We start from the raw sequence: 19,035 nt of genomic DNA, 5'->3' as shown, positions 1-19,035 counted from the left end.
ATGACACACCTTAATTGGAACCTGTTTTTTACCTTCTCATACATTCTTTTGAAAAGTCTCTGCTAAGATCTCATAAAGCAAGTTTCTTCATATTTCTGAAGGCAGTATTCCTTATGTTTACTTTAATAAAAAAGTTTTCTCCCAAAAGATTTGTCACATTTAAAGTACAAAAACAAATACACAGATCCAGATATTGAACCACACATACTTATCTATACATATATTATTTAGACCTACTTAAACCCATCTGTACATTCTAGTGTATCTACCTATAACATCTCTTGAATAAAAAAAGCAACATATCTTTTAAGAAACAAACTTGGTTATTAGTAATACTGCCATTTGGAAGGATATTTCACAGGAACAGGAGAATTAACCAAGTATAAATCCAGTATGTTTACTTGAACTTCTTAAAACAGTCTACAGGAATAATTAATAGATGAATCTACCAATCAAAGTCTTTGGGACTAACAACTCTAAAAGAAAGGAATCATGAGAAGATATTTTATAAGGTTAATTACATCCCAAGAGATTATTCTCATCTGGTTTTTAAAGAAAAGACTTTATCTTATCGAACAGCATAGCATTTCTAAGTCTTATTTTCTATGAAATTGTAATAGGCAACTATATCTGTTAAAACTGGTCACAAAAAAAAAGTATACTAAACTGATCACTAACAAAGATAACCAATTTTTAACACTTTGTTAAAAGCAGTTTAAAACAAAACAGTTCTTCAGGAGAAAAGCAGAAATTTTAGACTTGCCAGATACAGAATATGTGATGTCTCTGAACAAACAGACATCCTCCTGATCGTGGAGACAAAGTTATAATAGCTTCTTTGTTCTAGAATGTCACCTACATCACATGAAGACCATAGGATACCAGGGTTCAGATGCCCAAACATCACTATTCCAGGCACAGAACTTTCTCAGTGCCTAGTTCCATAATTGGGAACACACACAAATACACAAGAGAGATATGGGTCATTATCAAAATCAGATTTATATTAATGGCGTCACAGCAGCAACACAAAATGTACTGTCTCATTTCCATAGGAAAGATTATATTTACACTATACACTTAAGTCTTGAAATATGGATTCCCCAAAACATTCAATTCAATAATCAATGAATTTGCTGAGGGTCCCACACCCTCAAATCCCAATTCAGCAGAACAAGAGCCCCTCCTTGGCTGCCAAGCGCTGGCGATGGACTTTGTCTTGCTGCAGCTCTTCATGATTTGGATGCCAGAGTTTCATAATGATCCTTTCAATGTTGAGAGCATATACGGTATGGGTAGGAATGACTTCCCTGTGTACCTGGGATAAAAACATCAGCACGTCTCCAATTATACTTCAGTATACTTATTCTTCCAACACAGAAAATGAAAGTAAGGTTTATATCAACAAAACACTCACACAAAAGACACAAACCTGTTAAGTTTTGAGCCAAAACAGATAACAAAAAAACAAGGAAATAACAAGGCTCTGAAGGATAAATAAGGGAACAAGGAGTCTGTTTTTTTTTTTCCTTTCACTGGAAGGGTGAGGAATGAGGGAGGTAAGTTAGGAAGGATTCCTGAGAGCAGGATTTGAAAATAAGGCTAGTATTAATGGCTTTAATAACAAACAATAAAAACTGAAAAACAAAAGCCAGGAAATGGAAAAACTAGTGAATATCTTTGTAGACTTGAAGAAATTTTGAACCTATCCATAAATCTAGATAAACCTTAAGGTGCCAAAAGTTACCTGCAAAGCTTCAAAAAGGTCGTACATGTTCACTGGAGGCAAAGATGCGGGCAGTGTGTCCCCCGAGCACGCCAGCAAGAGCGCAGCCTGCTGCTCAGCATCATCAGGGGGCGGGTGAGATGCTGGATTCTGACCAGCACAAGGAGCAGAGAAGGCTGGAGGGCTGAAAGTACAACGATTCAGAAACAGTCCCAGTAAGAAAGATGGAGACTACTGAACAACCCAAATAGGGACAGTCTGCTAGAAAACTTCTTATAAAATATACATCAGAAATCCAATTATTTTTCAGCCAGTGTATACATGAATAACCTACAATTTTAATTTTTAAAGGCAGCCCATCTCTTGGGCTGGAAATAAAATGCAGTGCAACTGCATTTACCCTCCTCCCTCCACAAGTGTCAAAATATTTGTTAAGTCAGGATACAGTCAAAATTGTTTCTTGCCCTTAAAGCGCTTCTAGGTAGAAAAAAGTAATAGACCCTAATTAAAGGAAAATAAAATTGTAAACTGACCTGGAGAGGAAACTAAAGACAACAGGATGAAAAAATAAAAAGCAAGGAAAGAAGATAAAGCACAAAAGAAGCAACAGGCAAAACTGGACGGTAGAGAAAATGCATCCAAATGTTGCCAAGTTCCCCAAATAGAACCCAGATATAACTGGGAAGACAAGCATAATTTTTGTATCATAACACAGTAGGAGATAAGCCATGCCATTCTGGAGAACACACAGGAGGTGAAACAACAGTGAGGACGGAGCGCGGAGGAGAGCACGAGCGGAGCGTGAGCGTGGGTTTCAGCACCAGACGAAGGCAGCCCTGATGGAGAAACACGTAGCCAACAATGAGGCAGGAGCCTTACAGGGACAGGCCGGCAGGGAGAGAGGGCGGCTGGAGGTCTGGCAGGCTCAGACACTGCTCCAGCACTCACCCAACACAAGGGGCTGTGTTTCTCTGGAGATGAATGACTCACAAAGGAGAACAAATAATCCACAACAGATATGCTTGAGTGAGATTGAGAAAGTAAATCCTCACCTATGGCAGTCTGAAATAGTGAACCCAATTTAAGCCAGTGCTCTTCAAAATGAGCCTTGTGAGTTGTGTCAAGGTCTGCAGAGCCATGAAACAAGTGCCGGTACCAGGCCCTCCCTATGGTGTCAGCACTGTCTGCTCTGACTCCCTGCTCAGCTCTCCCATCACACAGCCAACCACGCTCACGCCACCTGCCTTCCCTGCCAGTTACTTCTTCCCCACACCACTCCAGCCAGCCTTCCCAATCACACTTTTTTCTACCTCTCTTCTCCCTGAAAAGAGACAACAAAGGGAAGGTAATCCAGATCATCTCAGAGGGATGTTTCAGGACAGCATAGACGTCCTGGGAGCCCACAGTAGAGTGCAGAGAGGTTCCAGAGATGGGAGCTAAAAGATCAAATCTGCACAAGGATGCCAAGAGCAACCGATGACACCCAGCACAGGCCAGCATCTTGAGCTCCAGCTACAAATGCCAGATAAAGCCCTGGAGAAACACCCACTCCTCCTCCTCCCACCATCCAGAAACCCAACCTTGACCCAACAATCACAGGCCACATTTGTGAGTGACAGCTGGCCCACTCCCACCACCAGGCAGGTGCTGCCCCAGGAGTCTTCAAGATGCACTGCCCTAGGAAACTACACCCACTGCACCTCAGATAGTGGGGCCACTTACATTAAACCACAGCCAAACTCTACAACTTTACTTTTGATCTGTAGAGTACCAAAAGAATTCACTAGTTATGCAAGGAAGCAACTTGTGAAAATAAAACTGTACTGCTCTCAGAGATACCCTAGACTCACAGAAACTCAATAACCAATTATTTAATGGTGGTCTATTACATAAGAGTAGCGTAATCAACTAGAAAGGATGGATGCAAAAATCACAAGAAACTTCATATACCTTTCTATTAAGCTGTTGTAAGCTACTACACTATTCTTCAGGTATGGTTGTGGGGTCACATTACTACCAAAGGCGTATTTAAAATGACCATCACGTAATCGGTAAGCTTTCCTTCTTGACACAACTGATGTCAGTATATCTTTAAGGTGATTCTGTAAAAACAAGAAAAAAAAGAAGAAAAATAGCATGAACTCCTCTTAAAAGCAAACCATAAAACTTCCACTGACCAAACAATGTTTATTGGCACTTAGTGAATGGAGATGTGAGAAAGGCGAGCAAGTGCTGAAGCCCAATGAATGCTCACTTAAAAAGCCACAGACCATACCAGAGTGGGAGGGTCTAGGAAAGAGTAAAGGGAGATGCACTGTTTTTATTTAGTTGTACTTAAGATGAGCTTGCTCTATGGAAATTTATCAAAGTCTTTATACCTCTAAATTGGCTCCTCTCTCTCAAAAATGATTTTCAGATAGCTTTAAACAGAAGTACAAAAACAAGTGATTTTTTAAAGTAGCAAAGTACCTTGAAGCTTGTTTGAAAATGGTACAAAATATTTTAAGATCAGGAATATATTGGTTATAGTGCCCAATCTACTAAAATCCTTGCATAAATAGAACCCTGGCTCTCTCAAAAGCCACATAAAGACATATATACAGGAAATAAATAGATATTAGGTATTTAACATCTCTTCACCTTTGTGACAGCCTAAGAGAGGGTTAGAGATTGTCTGTGAAAACAGAGACAGACTAGTCCCAGACTACCATTATTAACAGCAGAGCCAGGGGGCATGGTATCTCACTCATGTCAGGATATCATGGTACCATTTGTAACTTAGAACTTCAAGAGATAGCTATTATAATCTCTGAGGCCTGGAGAAACGAAAGGAAAGCCCCAACGTCCCCTGCCAGGGCCTGTGCACTGTGGACCCCATGTAGGTTCTGTCTGGTAACTGAATGAGGAAGATTAATGAACGGAAGAGTGTGCTGAGACAGAGTCCCACGGTTCAGACACCACGCCTAATAATGCTCTTCAAAGGCTGCACCATAGCAAAAGCATGTGATTTTAATCTTTAGGATTCTCAATCTCAATTTTTGGCTTAAAAACTGTCCCTTTGTTGACAAGTTAAACATCAAAAGTGTTATGCCACCAGTAACCTTTCTGAAAAACTTAGTCTGTTAACTGAAGGCAATTATTGGGATTGTGCTGTTTCTCCCCTCAAGAGAAAACAATTTCAGCAAGGCAATTCTGAAATCAGTTACATTTTAGTTCTTTTCTTGCAGTACTAACTCTGAATAACACACACAAGGCTGTCACATTCAATCTATAAGAGTGTTTTTGACACCAGCAAACCAACCTCCACCGCATAGACCACAGCTGAGACAGCCTCCTCGGTGACATTGTCCAGCCCGTGTTCATAAGCAGTCACTATCATTCTCCCTTCAAGCTGACCCCGAGTAGGAAGCATCATTGTGTGGGAACAAAGTTTCAAGTCATCATCATCCTGGGGATCCTTTGCCACAAACTGCTGGGCTCCTGAGAGGGGATTTTGAGGCTGGAATCTATGCTATAGGTAAGAAAACTTTTCAAAATTATTCATTACATGGCAAGTAATAAGACACAAACAAAAGTAACCAATGAATTGGACCCAAGATCCTACAAATTAATGCCATCAAAACTAAACCACAAGAGTTAAAAAAAAAAAAAAAGTAACTCATGCACAAATAATCACAGATTCACAACCATTACATATTAATAATGAAGACATGAGTTAAGGGGAATAGTAGTAGTATGCATAGTAGTTTATTCTATTTAATTAATTCTTTAGTAATCACAGAATATATGGCTCTGTGCTAAAAATAACAAATGGGGAGAAGGAGAAGATATAAAACTATTTTCAAACAAGTCAAAACATTTTAAGTACACTTGTGAGTAAGCAGATTCTGAAAGCAGAAATATACAGTGAATGTTTCAGAAAATTGATAATTTCTGTTACCAACATAACAGATCTAATAACAAATATTCCAAGATAACGTAGGGTAGTATAACTCTTCAGTTACATTATATTCCACTAACAATTCTCAACACAGAATCTTTTTAAGACAGTCATTAGTTTTTAAAAAAAATAGTCTTTCCCAATCTTTTCCACTTATAAAACCCCAGCCTTGCTCTGGGAGATGCTGATAGCACATTTATATTCTCCATCATCAGTAGGAGATATGCCCCTGTAGCTTTTGCTTAAGCCCAGCTCACAAGATTTTGTAACAAGTATGGCTTGTCCTGTTTGATGTCTGTATTATAAAAGCAAATTGTTTTTCCATTTTCCAAGTGTAAAACTATTTTATATCAAACATGCTTTTTTAAAGCAAGTATGCCTCTCTGGAGATGCTGATGCCCTCCAGATTGAGTATTATTGATATAAAACATAGAGCAAAAAGTAGAAGTAAATAAATGTTTGTTGATGTTAATCAATAAAGTACCCAATCAAATCTATAAAAGGGATACTTTTGGGAAACTTTGTTCCCTGGATATAAACCTGAAAAAGCAAGTTATTCTAAAATGTTTACAAATTTCATAGTCCAATGCCTTCAAGATTTCTCTGAGGATCCCCAGAAGGCTCAAGGTTTACCAGGGCATCACCAGGATCCTGCTGGAGGCCTCTAGGCCTCCTGGACCCTTGGAACAGAAGTCTTCAATCTGAGTAACATTATTCATTACCAAAGATATTTTAGAGGAAAAAGAACACAGGTCTAGTTTTTGAATCACTGAAAAATCATTAGATACTAATGTCAACATATTAATAATTATGCAACAACAAACTAGAAGTATAAAAATTCAGACACTATGGGACTCAATCTTTGAAACCTTCTTTACCAATTTCAAATTCAATAACATTTTTACCTCTCCAAATAACATATTTTTCTCTTCACCTTTTTTCAACTTTCCTACCAGAATTCTAATATTCATTAAAAAACTAAAGCCGGTTCCTTCACAACAGTGCTTAAATCAGTCATTACCAAGATCTACTGAAGAACAACCTACATCAAATTTCTGACGAACAGAAGAAAGCTTTTTCTTTCCCTTTGGTTTTCCAGGTTTGGCTGCAGAACCCCCTGTCCAGGGTAAAGATCCAGCACCCTCTATGAGACAGAAAAATAACAATCATAAGAGAAAAGAATGACAACTGATAACTGCTAAGTTTATTTTCACTTTGGGTTAAAGAAGTATGAGATGCTCAAATGACAAAAATAATAAATGCTTAAATTCAGATCTCTTTCTGCTTCTCTAAACAAAACTTCCAATTCTATCACTTTTTTTTTCTAGCTGTAACCAAAATTGTTCTTTTAGAAAGACAAATTTGTTTTTCACATTTTTAATTGTCCATGGGGTGCTTGTTTGCTTAATAGTAGCAGTAATATAAAAGCAGGACAGAATTTTCTAGTTCAAGATAGCAAACTGAGCACATGTATTTGTCTCCTCTCTCTTTCAAGACCCTACTAAAAACATCAGTAGAAAAAAGTAAATGGCACATCCACAACAGAGATTAAAAGGAAAATGAGTGGCAGACCAAGATGAGATCTCACCAAATTCCAAGGATAGGCTAAAAAGGAGCCAACTTACAAAGTGGACACCTCGAAGCTATGACCTAAGTAAGCTAGGCAAGCTTGGTAAACAGGTGGGACTAAGGTAACCTGACTAGTGGACCTCCATAAAGCATCTGAATTTGTAGGGGAGTCCAGTGGAAAGCAAGAGGGATAGTACAGCTAAAAACAAGATTAATGGAGTATCTATATTGAAAAGTCATCCATACAAATGCCTTCCCTCACATCCAGGACTGAACTCAGTACAACACAAAAAAGATGGGTCCCCTGATCAAAAGTTAAGAATTTCAAGACAACCGAAGTACAGCACTAAATCAAGTGCAGGCCCTTCCGAGTTCACTGAACAGTTGTTCCTGGCCCCACGAAACCAGTCCCACTCACTCGTGTACACAGTGAGGTAAATATAACAGGTGAGAGGATAGGAGAATGGAGAACTCTTCTCTAGTTAAAATAAAACAAAATTTCTTGGATTTACTAAGGTAGCTGGTATGGGTACTGGCACCCTCAAGTACAGCCCCACTGTAATGGCTGGCCTCCTGTCACTCTAAAGGGCAGTCTCCAGGCAGTTTTATGCTTCACTCTTAAATATAAATCATCAGACATTTGATAGTAATCTGTAACGTGATAAGAAAGACCAAGTTAAACAAAAAAATCAAAGTTATACATACACTTGAAAAAAATATCCCGAAGAATATTTTTAAGAAGAAAGGCAATGCACATAAAGTGTCTATCTAGGACACTGCTGTTAGTAGTCAATAAATAATATCATTAAAACCATCTTTCTTACCTGGCTTAGAGAAATAGTAAGCAATCTGACTATAATTATTAACACAAAAAAATTATATTTCTATATTATACTTTTAGTAGAAATCATCTCTTTGTTGCCAATAAATATTTTGTTTTAAGGAAAGATATTTTGGGTGTTTGATGGAGAAATAATCTCTTAAATTCCAATGTATCTTCATTTATTTTTAAACAACCAACAACAAACATTCAAGAGTATCAAAGGCTTTAATTAAAATCAGCCACCTATACTAATATCACTTCATATTCTTTTGGCATTTTTTATTTTTAAGAGAAATTTTACATGTTCTTTCACCTGCTTTTTTATAACCATGTGGGGTAGATAGTACTGTCTCATGGACGCTAACAACGTTCAATAATTAAATACATCACCTAAGCTAGTGGCAAAACTTAAACTTGAACCCAAGTCTCCTGACTCCTATCAACCAAAGTTTTTAATTCCAATCGTCCCACTGAATCTTTTGGGTGTGTGGCACTTCAGAATATATCTACCTAAAAAGTAAGATCCATCCTCACAAAATGTTGGCTTTTCTGATCAAATTAAACTGTAAACAATAAAGTGGATTATCTTTATGATCTAACAGGCAAAAGTCCACTTCTATTTAAATTAAATAAAACATCAGACACAGTGTAGAATGTGCAGCAAGGGGTATGGTGAGGGGTGGAGAGCAGCCTTCCTGCTCTAACACCAATCTCCATAAACAAACGCTCTTTACCACTCTTCCCACCAATGGTAACTTCTCGAGTGTGAAGAACAGGCCTTTAGGATATCTTACCTGAATTCTCGATCTTACAACAGAGCTTAGCAGAGGGAGATGATACAAAATACTAGCCATTTCTAGATAAAAGGGGCTTCCCTGGTGGCTCAGATGGTAAAGTGCCTGTCTGCAATGCAGGAGACCTGGGTTCGATCCCTGGGTTGGCAGGAAACCCTGGAGAAGGAAATGGCAGCCACTCCAGTACTCTTGCCTGGAAAATCCCATGGATGGAGGAGCCTAGTAGGCTACAGTCCATGGGGTCGCAAAGAGTCGGACACGACTGAGTGACTTCACTTTCTCTAGATAAACATGGGCTTTTAATAAATGACCATCAGAATCACCATAGGCCCTTTAAAAGCAACAACAAAACCCAACAGTACCTATAAATACAAAAGCCCAGGATAAGCTTTACCATGAGGCAAAATTTTAATGTATTTATTTGGTTTTGACTAACTTATTAAAATAAGACTGAAAGAGGTGACTTGTACCACTTAAAGCTCCAAAAAACTAGGGGCAAAAAAATCATTCTGTCTATACCCATTTTCTTAGGTTGAAGTGACAGACTTGGCTTCCATGCACTTTCCCTACCATGCTGCTATTCACTACCTTTGTTCTCCACCAATAGTTTGCCAAACATAGGCTGAAGCACTTAACCTTCCAGGTGCTAATATCTCACTGAATTAAGAATAGGAAAATCCAAGTTCTCAACATATGCTGTGGTTTCTCCTCCACACATCTCTGGTAAACCTCTTCTAACCACCAAATACCCTCTCTTCACTCTCCTCAGCTTCTTCCTCCTGACTAACTACTCGCTCCTCACTTCTGGTTTACTTAAGTAACTGAAACCCAGTAAAGCCCAAAAGTCAATGTAAGGACAGTGAAATCACCTGCTTTAAAAAGGTCCTATAAAAGAAACAGCACTTTATAATAAAATGTGTCTTCTAAGCAGTTCAAAGAACATTTCATTTGCAAACACGTCTGTTAAAGGCAGCAAGAGCCTAGTAATAAGCCCAGAGGTTATGGCTTTGCTGACTGACATCCCTAGAAGTTATTCCCACTCCCTTACCTGGTGTAGACACCAAAATCTGACAACGCGTGAGAATAGCCAGGAGGAAATCGTTGTGAGAATGGACTGAAAAAGGGAAGATTGTCACAAGTCAAGTACACAATATTTACAACATAAGGAAACCACTGTTTTAGTCTAGTTTTTAAAGACTTTGGATATCCCCTACTCTGCAATCTTTACATTTACTTTTAAATATCCGCATTATTTACATGACCTCACATACTACTAAAGCCAAAAAAAAAAAAATGTTTAACTTAATTTATTGCAGATCTGGGAAAACTTCAGAACAGTAAAATAACTCCCCAGATTATTTTACCATTATCCTGTGTGAGAAGTCTATGAGCTTCAAGGTCAAACTCTTCTTTGCTGATCTTCTGCTTGAACCACAACTTTAAGTTAGCCCAGTATCTGCAGAGGCAGAAGCAATATTAAGAACCTCAGGTTTTGCTTCTTCCCCAAGTTCACCTTATCTCCCTCAACTCCCAGGGAAAGAAGGAAATTTTGCATTCCCTAATGTTATGGACTGAGTTGTGTTTCCCCCCAAATTCGTATGTTGAATCCCTAACCCCTAGTAACACAGAACATGACAGGGCCTTCAAAGAGGTAATTAAGTAACCTGCTTATTTAACTTATATTCAGAGTACATCATGAGAAATGCTGGGCTGGATGAAGCACAAACTGGAATCAAGATTGCCGGGAGAAATATCAATAATCTCAGATATGCAGATGACACCACCCTTACGGCAGAAAGCAAAGAACTAAAGAGCCTCTTGATGAAAGGGAAAGAGGAGAGTGAAAAAGTTGGCTTGAAGCTCAACATTCAGAAAACTTAAGATCATGGCATCTGGTCCCATCACTTCATGGCAAACAGATGGGGAAACAATGGAAACAGTGACAGACTTTATTTTTTTGGGCTCCGAAATCACTGCAGATAGTGACTGCAGCCATGAAATTAAAAGATGCTTGCTCCTTGGAAGAAAAGCTATGGTCAGCCCAGATAGCATATTAAAAAGCAGAGACATTACTTTGCAAACAAAGGTCCATCTATTCAAGGCTATGGTTTTTCCAATAGTCATGTACGGATGTTAGAGTTGGACTATAAAGAAAGCTGAGTGCCGAAGAATTGATGCTTTTGAACTGTGGTGTTGGAAGAGACTCTTGAGGTCCCTTGGACTGCAAGGAGATCCAACCAGTCCATCCCAAAGGAAATCAGTCCTGAATATTCACTAGAAGGACTGATGCTGAAGCTGAAACTCCAATACTTTAGCCACCTGATGCAAAGAACTGACTTATTGGGAAAGACCCTGATGCTGGGAAAGATTGCAGGCAGGAGGAGAAGGGGGTGACAGAGGATGGCATCACCGACTCAATGGACATGAGTTTGAGTAAGCTCCGGGAGTTGGTTATGGGACAGGGAGGCCTGGTGTGCTGCAGTCCATGGGGTCGCAAAGAGTCGGACATGACTGAGCAAGTGAACTGAACTGGAGGCATCAGGGTAGGCCCTAACCCAATGAGACTGGTGTCCTTATAAGAAAGGATTAGATTACAGACAAGAGACAGCAGGCAACAGCCAATGGGAGAGACCTCAGAAAACAACAACCCTGCTCACACCCTGATGTCAGACTTCTAGACTCTGGAATGGTGAGAAAATAAATCAGTTGTTTAAGCTACTGAGGAGCCAGAATACCATCAGAAGAGGAAAGTCCTCCCTAAAAGGGACTGAGCGGTAGTCACAGAATCTGACCTATAAGTCAACCAGCTAAAAACCACAACTGTACCTTTCCTTCCTCGCTGTTGCCTTTCTAAAGGACCTACTCCCCAGAAAAATACACTTAAAATTATTTTAAAATATTATTAAAGTTGTCAAATATTACATATTTGAAAGCTGCTGAGAGTAGACCTTAACAACTTACTGCCCAAAGACGTATTAATAAGTCTTTTGTTAACCTGAATATTATTGACCAGAGTGTTTCAATATTCACTTACATAACAAATCAATGGTCATAGGTGTTACTTTCTACAAAACCCCCTGGTCAGTCATGTATAAAAGTTCTCATCACAAGAAAAGAATAATTTTTTAACTATGTATGATGAGAGACACGAACTAGACTTATTGTGGTGCCACACCGCAATATATATACAAATACTGAATCATTGATGTTGTACCCCTGAGACTAATGAAAAGGTGTATGTCATTTATACCTCAATTTTCAGAAAGATTTATATTTTAAAGTTTGTTGTGTTTTATAGATTGAGGAGTGGACACTAATACGGACTCTGGGTGACCTTTTCCCTCTTAACTGAACTCAAATTTTACTCCATCAGGCTGAATGAGCTTCTAAAATAACTTGCCACAAAGAAAAATACCTGAGCGTAAGAGAAACTTAGTGGTTTTTTAAAAGTGAAAACCAACCACTAATCATAAAAATTACTAGTTAACTGGTAGAAAAAAAGGATCCAATCTTTTATACCTTAACATTATTAAAAATAGGAGTAAAATACTTGATTTTTCACATCCATACCTCTTGTTTTGATGCTTAAGAAAGCTACTCCTCATTCATGAAACAAGACTAATAATTACTTAGTACATGTTTTACAGTAACTTTCAATTCACAATTAGCTACTTTCTAATGCTCATTTGAGTTTCTAACAACAAAACAGAGTCCTAAACAAGACGTTTTAATGCTCTCACTGCCATCATTATACCCATGGCAGTTTCTCCTGCTCTCCTGTACACAGATAAGCTTAAGTCTGGCTAACTATATATATGTAATTGTTTTGAGTTCCTGTAGTCCCTACCCCAACCCCGCCGGAGAAAATTCATAACTTTAATGGAGCCTTGAAGTTTCCCAAGACCCATTTCATTCAACAGCAAAACAAGTTTAGTTCTAGAACCTGGCACAACATTTCACCTGAGTCAAACTCATTAGTCAAAATAGTACCTTGCCAATAGCAAACACTTGCATGATTCCTCCGCCTTTTTAAAGACAAGAACAATTTAAAAGTGAAATAAAGTGCCACAGAAAAGCAAAAGTCTTTTCCTATCCCATTCTCTACAACAAAAGAGGAGAGTAACATGAGAAAAACTTCATTATTTAAAAACCCTGTGTTCATATTTTACAAGAAAGGTGAAATGTATTCATGTTTTTTTTTAATTTTGAAAAAGTTTTATTGAAGTAAAGTTGATTTACAATGCTGTATTAATTTCAACATATCAATGTTAAATTCAACATATTAAATATTAACAGTTTGTTGTACAGCAGAATGACTCTTTTTTTTTTTTTTTTTACTTTACAATATTGTAGTAGTTTTTGCCATACATATTCATGTTTAAAGTGAACTAAGGCAAGCCTCTGCCAACCTGATGCTATCTATCTTTTCAAACTTTATAGCCCAACCCAGCACTGGCTATCAAGTTGAAGACTCACTTCCCAATCCTGGTCCCTGTATTAACTCGCTGTAGACCAATGGACAACTGATTCTTTTTCTTAAAAATAAGAAAAACAAAGTAAGCCAGCCTCTGTGTAGGTGAGGATAATGGGTGATGAGTACAAATGGATCAGACTAGGAAGCACTGCAGATACCTGGGGAAAATTAAATAACATACAACTAAATCATCCAAAAAACTAAGCACTCATTTGAACCTGACACCCTACTGAGTACTATACAAAGTGAGTAAGCTAGCAAAGCTCATGTCTTTCTAGAAGCTGACATGGGTAGACAACCTGACCTAAAGGACATTAGGACAACAGCGTAAAATAGGAAACAACTCATGCCTGAGATCCTTATACACCTGATATATTTTATCTATGAACAAGAACCACATTTAAATAGTCAGGCTGTACAAACCAAGACAAACTATAAGCAGGATATGTGAGAAAATATTGTAGGAAAGATTGCTCAACCAAGAAGCACTTTTTAAGGAGCAGAAGGAAAAAAAGACAATAGAAAACATTAATAGAGAACAACACTGTACCACTAACTCTTCCTAGCACAAAGGTATATTTTGATTGCATTCTTAATGGAGATTCAGCTACAGATGCACCAAAGTTAGCTTTGGCATCTATATTTGACCAACATCTGATAGCCAGCATTGACCTTTAAAGACCAAATAGGAAACACTAACTTCAACATTTCTGGTGACCTGTGTAAGAAGTGTGGGATCACAGAGGGCATCATCGCATCAAATCAGTCAATTATACACACAAGCCAAGTTTACTGTAGCATGAAAACATTCACTTTCAAATATTTGTAAGCATCATAAATATAAGAGTGACAAGTATGTTGCGCTTAAAAAGTGTAAATTTTAGCAGTCAGTGTTACAAAAATAAGCTACAGTAATTAATGATGTTAAAGGCTGTCAATTTTACTCATTAAAATAATTAAGAACTTTTAATTAAGGAAGCAAGGAAAGAGAACCAAAGTCAACATACATATTAAACTATAACTTGAGGTAAAAATATTTTATCTTTGGGAGTCAATTAATGTTTATAAAAAAATTAAATAATTATGCCCCAAATAACAGATTATTAAATTTTAATTCCAGTGTTTCTAGTTTGATTTATTATTGTTCCTAATACTAAAATAATCTTTAAAAATTATATTTTGTTTTTAGTTATTCCATTTAGTCCATCGGTGTTCCAAGAAGTCTTACATGGGAATTCCGTATATCTTGGTTAAGACACAAAGTAGACTGCCACATCAAAATTTCACAAGAAGGAAAAACCAAAACTCATGTATGATATCCAAGTTAAGTAACTTCAATTCAGTTATGATAAAAAAATAAAAAGATGAGAAGGAGAAAGAGTGGAGAAAAAGAAAATATCCCCCAAACACCTTGCACCTCTAGAAACATTTCAAAGTGAGTCTACTGAGTACTGCAAAACGTATAGAACATCACAAAAATCATCTAGCAGCAACAACACAGGCATTATAATCTAAAACGTTTTAAAAAATTTCCTTCTAGTATTTTAGAAAAATAAAAATGTAATCATACTGTTTTGAAAATTTCCAAATTTGTCCTTGCACTTCGGAGGGTTCCTTCTATGACTTTGGCTTTGTCTGAGTTACTGATTTTACACTCAGTCATTTCGGCGATTCTGACCCGATTATGTACTCGGTCCCCTGCTATAACCTGGGTGAAAGTCTGGGAGCTTCTGGGATCCTTTACAACCCCCCGGTAAGGTTTCAGAGCGAGAAATCAGACACGAGGGCCCCAATACTGCCATGACTTTTGAAGAGTTAAGATCTCTGTCCTCTCATCTATCAAATGGGAGTGATAACTGTACGTACCTCACATCTCTGTTGCGAGGATTAGAGGAGATAGTACATCTAGAGCGCTTAAAAGGTGTTCAATAAATGTTCGCTACTGCTATCACTATAACTGCAGCAGTGATCAGTGACTATTTCACCGGAAGGTCTGTCTGCCTTCCGAAATTGCGTTCCATGTCTTACCCACCGTTCCTGCACAACACCTGAGCTCAATAAACCCCAGCCTCCACGAAGCCCTCCGGGAGCGGGCCGCAAGGAGAGATGTGCCGGCTTGGACTAGGCCGCTGCTCAGCCACACGCGTCCCGCACTCTCGCGCCCTTGCCGCACCCGCCCAACAGGCCCGTGGGCGTGAAGGCGCGGAGTAAGCCTTTCTCGCCCCAACCAGGACGGAGGCTCGGGGGAAGGCGGCCGCCTAGTTCCCGAGCAGAGCGGGGCGGACCGGCCACTGCGGCCGGTAAGTCGGGGTGGCCCGCCGGCCGCAGCCGGAAAAACCCACAGGCCCCACAGCCCACGACGCGAGAGGCGAGCAGGCCTAGCGGCCGCGGGGAACAACCCCACAATGGGTGGGCGGCCGGGGGAGCGCCGCGCAGAGACGCGGAGGCTGCGTCTGGAGCGTTCTTACTGTTTCACGTTGTCCCCCAGGGCCTCGCTCAGGTTCTTCTTCGCTGCCTCCAGCTCGCTCACAAAGGTCGCCATTGCTCCCCACGTATCAGCCCGACCTCAGGCCTCTCGGCCACAACGACCAACAACCGAAAAGACAACTCCACGAAGGCTTCGGCTCCGGCGACTCCGTCTGCTCCCGTCTGCCCCGCCCCCAGGAGCTCGGAAGACGTTTGTTTGGTTTTCAGCTCCGCCCGCCTTTCTGAAGAGAAAGTGCTGCGCCAAACTCGGCGTTTTCACGGTCCTCCAGCTCCCACCCCTCGCATCACGTGACCCGCCTGCCTCGCGCTAAACCGTCCCGCCGCGTCCGGGCTGCGGCGTCACCTGCGGGGCGGGCGCATCCTGGGCCTTTCAGTCTCACTGCTGCTCAAATATCTAATTCGGTCTTTTTACTTGGATGAATATCTCCCCCCTCCAAGTCAAAAAGTAAATGATGTTGATTTTATTCTCTTTCATTGCCTTATTTTTTTTGCCGACCACTCATTTAATTGCCTTGTTAATTTTCTGTCTTCTCCAACTGACCTGTAAGTTCGTGAGGACAGGATTTGTGTATTATTCACTGCTGTTTCCCCTGATTCCTAGAGCAGTACCTGACACATAGTGGGCTCTCAATAAATATTTGATAAGTGAATGAAATAATGAGGACAAGTAGGGAAAATACACAGAAGGGTAAAAGAAAAAAATGTTACCACCCCCAGACAAACTCTTTCCTCCTTCCCATAATTTATAATCATACCCTATCTTCAATTGTGCGTCTTGGTGGGGTTTTCGTTATATTTACAATTAATATAATATTGTATGTTTTCCTCTTATATCACATCGTCTTTATAATCGTAATTTTATTGACAGCATATTAATTAGAGATACCAAAGGAACATTTCATGCAAAGATAGGCTCGATAAAGGACAGAAATGATATGGACCTAACAGAAGCAGAAGAGATTAAGAAGAGGTGGCAAGAATACACAGAAGAACTGTACAAAAAAGATCTTCACGACCCAGATAATCACGATGGTGTGATCACTCACCTAGAGCCAGACATCCTGGAATGTGAAGTCAAGTGGGCCTTAGAAAGCATCACTACGAGCAAAGCTAATGGAGGTGATGGAATTCCAGTTGAGCTATTTCAAATCCTCAAAGGTGATGCTGTGAAAGTGCTGCACTTGATATGGCAGCAAATTTGGAAAACTCAGCAGTGGCCACAGGACTGGAAGAGGTCAGTCTTCGTTCCAATCCCAAAGAAAAGCAATGCCAAAGAATGCTCAAACTACCGCACAATTGCACTCATCTCACATGCTAGTAAACTAATGCTCAAAATTCTCCAAGCCAGGCTTCAGCAATACGTGAATATTGAACTTCCAAATGTTCAAGCTGGTGTTAGAAAAGGCAGAGGATCCAGAGATCAAATTGCCAATATCCGCTGGATCATCGAAAAAGCAAGAGAGTTCCAGAAAAACATCTGTTTCTGCTTTAATGACTATGCCAAAGCCTTTGACTGTGTGGATCACAATAAACTGTGGAAAATTCTGAAAGAGATGGGAATACCAGACCATCTGACCTGTCTCTTGAGAAACCTGTATGCAGGTCGGGAAGCCACAGTTAGAACTGGACATGAAACAACAGACTGGTTCCAAATAGGAAAAGGAGTCCGTCAAGGCTGTATATTGTCACCCTGCTTATTTAACTATATGCAGAGTACATCATGAGAAACGCTGGGCTAGAAGAAACACAAGCTGGAATCAAGATTGCCGGGAGAAATATCGATAACCTCAGATATGCGGATGACACCACCCTTATGGCAGAGAGTGAAGAAGAACTAAAGAGCCTCTTGATGAAGGTGAAGGAGGAGAGTGAAAAATTTGGCTTAAAGCTCAACGTTCAGAAAACTAAGATCATGGCATCTGGTCCCATCACTTCATGGAAAATAGATGGGGAAACAGTGGAAACAGTGTCAGACTTTATGTTTTTGCACTCCAGAATCACTGCTGACGGTGACTGCAGCCATGAAATTAAAAGATGCTTACTCCTTGGAAGGAAGGTTATGGCCAACCTAGATAGCATGTTTAAAAGCAGAGACATTACTTTGCCAACAAAAGTCCGTCTAGTCAAGACTATGGTTTTTCCAGGGGTCATGTATGGATGTGAGAGTTGGACGGTGAAGAAAGCTGAGCGCTGAAGAATTGATGCTTTTGAATTGTGGTGTTGGAGAAGACTCTTGAGAGTCCCTTGGACTGCAAGGAGATCCAATCAATCCATCCTAAAAGAGATCAATCCTGGGTGTTCATTGGAAGGTCTGATGTTGAAGCTGAAACTCCAATACTTTGGCCACCTCATGTGAAGGGTTGACTCATTGGAAAAGACCCTAATGCTGGGTAGGATTGGGGGCGGGAGGAGAAGGGGACGACAGAGGATGAGATGGTTGGATGGCATCACCAACTCGATAGACATGGGTTTGGGTAGACTCCGGGAGTTGGTGATGGACAGAGAGGCCTGGCGTGCTGCAATTCATGGGGTCGCAAAGAGTCAGACACGACTGAGCGACTGAACTGAACTCAACTGATATTAAATACCCTACAGGAGAAAGGAACACAATAACTGGTTTCCCAATTGTTAGACTATTTCCATGTTTTCTTTTAAAAACAATATTGTAATAAACTTTATGCATAAAGCTTTCCCTCATTTAGGATTATTACTTTAAAACAGAGTCCCATAAATAGAATTACTGTGTTAAATGATAGGAGTATTTAAAAGAGTCTTGATGCATATTGTCAAATTGCCTCCCCCCAGTTTGAAATAATCCTAAATGGCTTTTAAATCTTGTGTAATTTCTCCACGGAGGTTCCTTAAAGCTTCTTCGTTCTTTCAGCAATTATACAGTGAGTTTCTGTTATGCATCTGGCACTCTTTTGGGTACTGGGGATACAAAGATGAACTGGACAGTCTTCCTACCTGTGTCATAAAATTCTAGAGAAATTTTGACTTTTAAAATACTAGTTATCCATGTATACTTTTCAAGGCTCCCCACTGACTACTGAACAAATTCCAGTTCCCCTAACCTGGCATTAAAATTTTCTTATGACCTGGATTCAGTCTACCTGTCCGCCTCACACACCCACAGGCCTGTCTTCATCACCCCTCGTATCTACTTCACATTCTAGTTATTTGACTTTATATAACAAACCCTATGTCTCAGTCCTTTTATAT

The 19,035-nt window shown here is 39.6% G+C and overlaps 1 protein-coding gene and 1 long non-coding RNA gene across 3 annotated transcripts; one reads left to right on the top strand and one right to left on the bottom strand.

Annotated features, from left to right (window-relative positions):
* Window positions 1-92: 92 nt before the first annotated feature.
* Window positions 93-15,963, bottom strand: TADA1 (transcriptional adaptor 1). Of its 2 annotated transcripts, XM_081489304.1 has the most exons (9): window positions 15,795-15,963; window positions 10,217-10,308; window positions 9,901-9,966; window positions 6,713-6,810; window positions 5,028-5,237; window positions 3,677-3,828; window positions 2,779-3,047; window positions 1,748-1,910; window positions 93-1,318 (listed from the first exon to the last, which is right to left on the bottom strand). In XM_081489304.1, exons 1-8 carry the CDS (start codon window positions 15,866-15,868, stop codon window positions 1,777-1,779), a joined length of 1,095 nt encoding a protein of 364 aa, XP_081345430.1. In that variant the 5' UTR covers window positions 15,869-15,963; the 3' UTR covers window positions 93-1,318; window positions 1,748-1,776. The 2 variants fall into 2 exon arrangements, with proteins under 2 accessions (XP_081345430.1, XP_081345431.1); XM_081489305.1 differs by lacking the exon at window positions 2,779-3,047.
* On the top strand, window positions 15,477-15,923 carry LOC145505937 (uncharacterized). The gene is made up of 2 exons (XR_014053391.1): window positions 15,477-15,626; window positions 15,815-15,923. It is a non-coding gene; the product is annotated as an uncharacterized LOC145505937 (long non-coding RNA).
* Window positions 15,964-19,035: the final 3,072 nt, after the last annotated feature.

Source organism: Giraffa tippelskirchi, chromosome 5, assembly GCF_054371585.1.
Source record: "Giraffa tippelskirchi isolate mGirTip1 chromosome 5, T2T-mGirTip1v1.2.pri, whole genome shotgun sequence".
In the NCBI taxonomy this organism is placed as follows: domain Eukaryota; kingdom Metazoa; phylum Chordata; class Mammalia; order Artiodactyla; family Giraffidae; genus Giraffa; species Giraffa tippelskirchi.
This window is presented reverse-complemented; position numbering and strand designations above follow the sequence as displayed.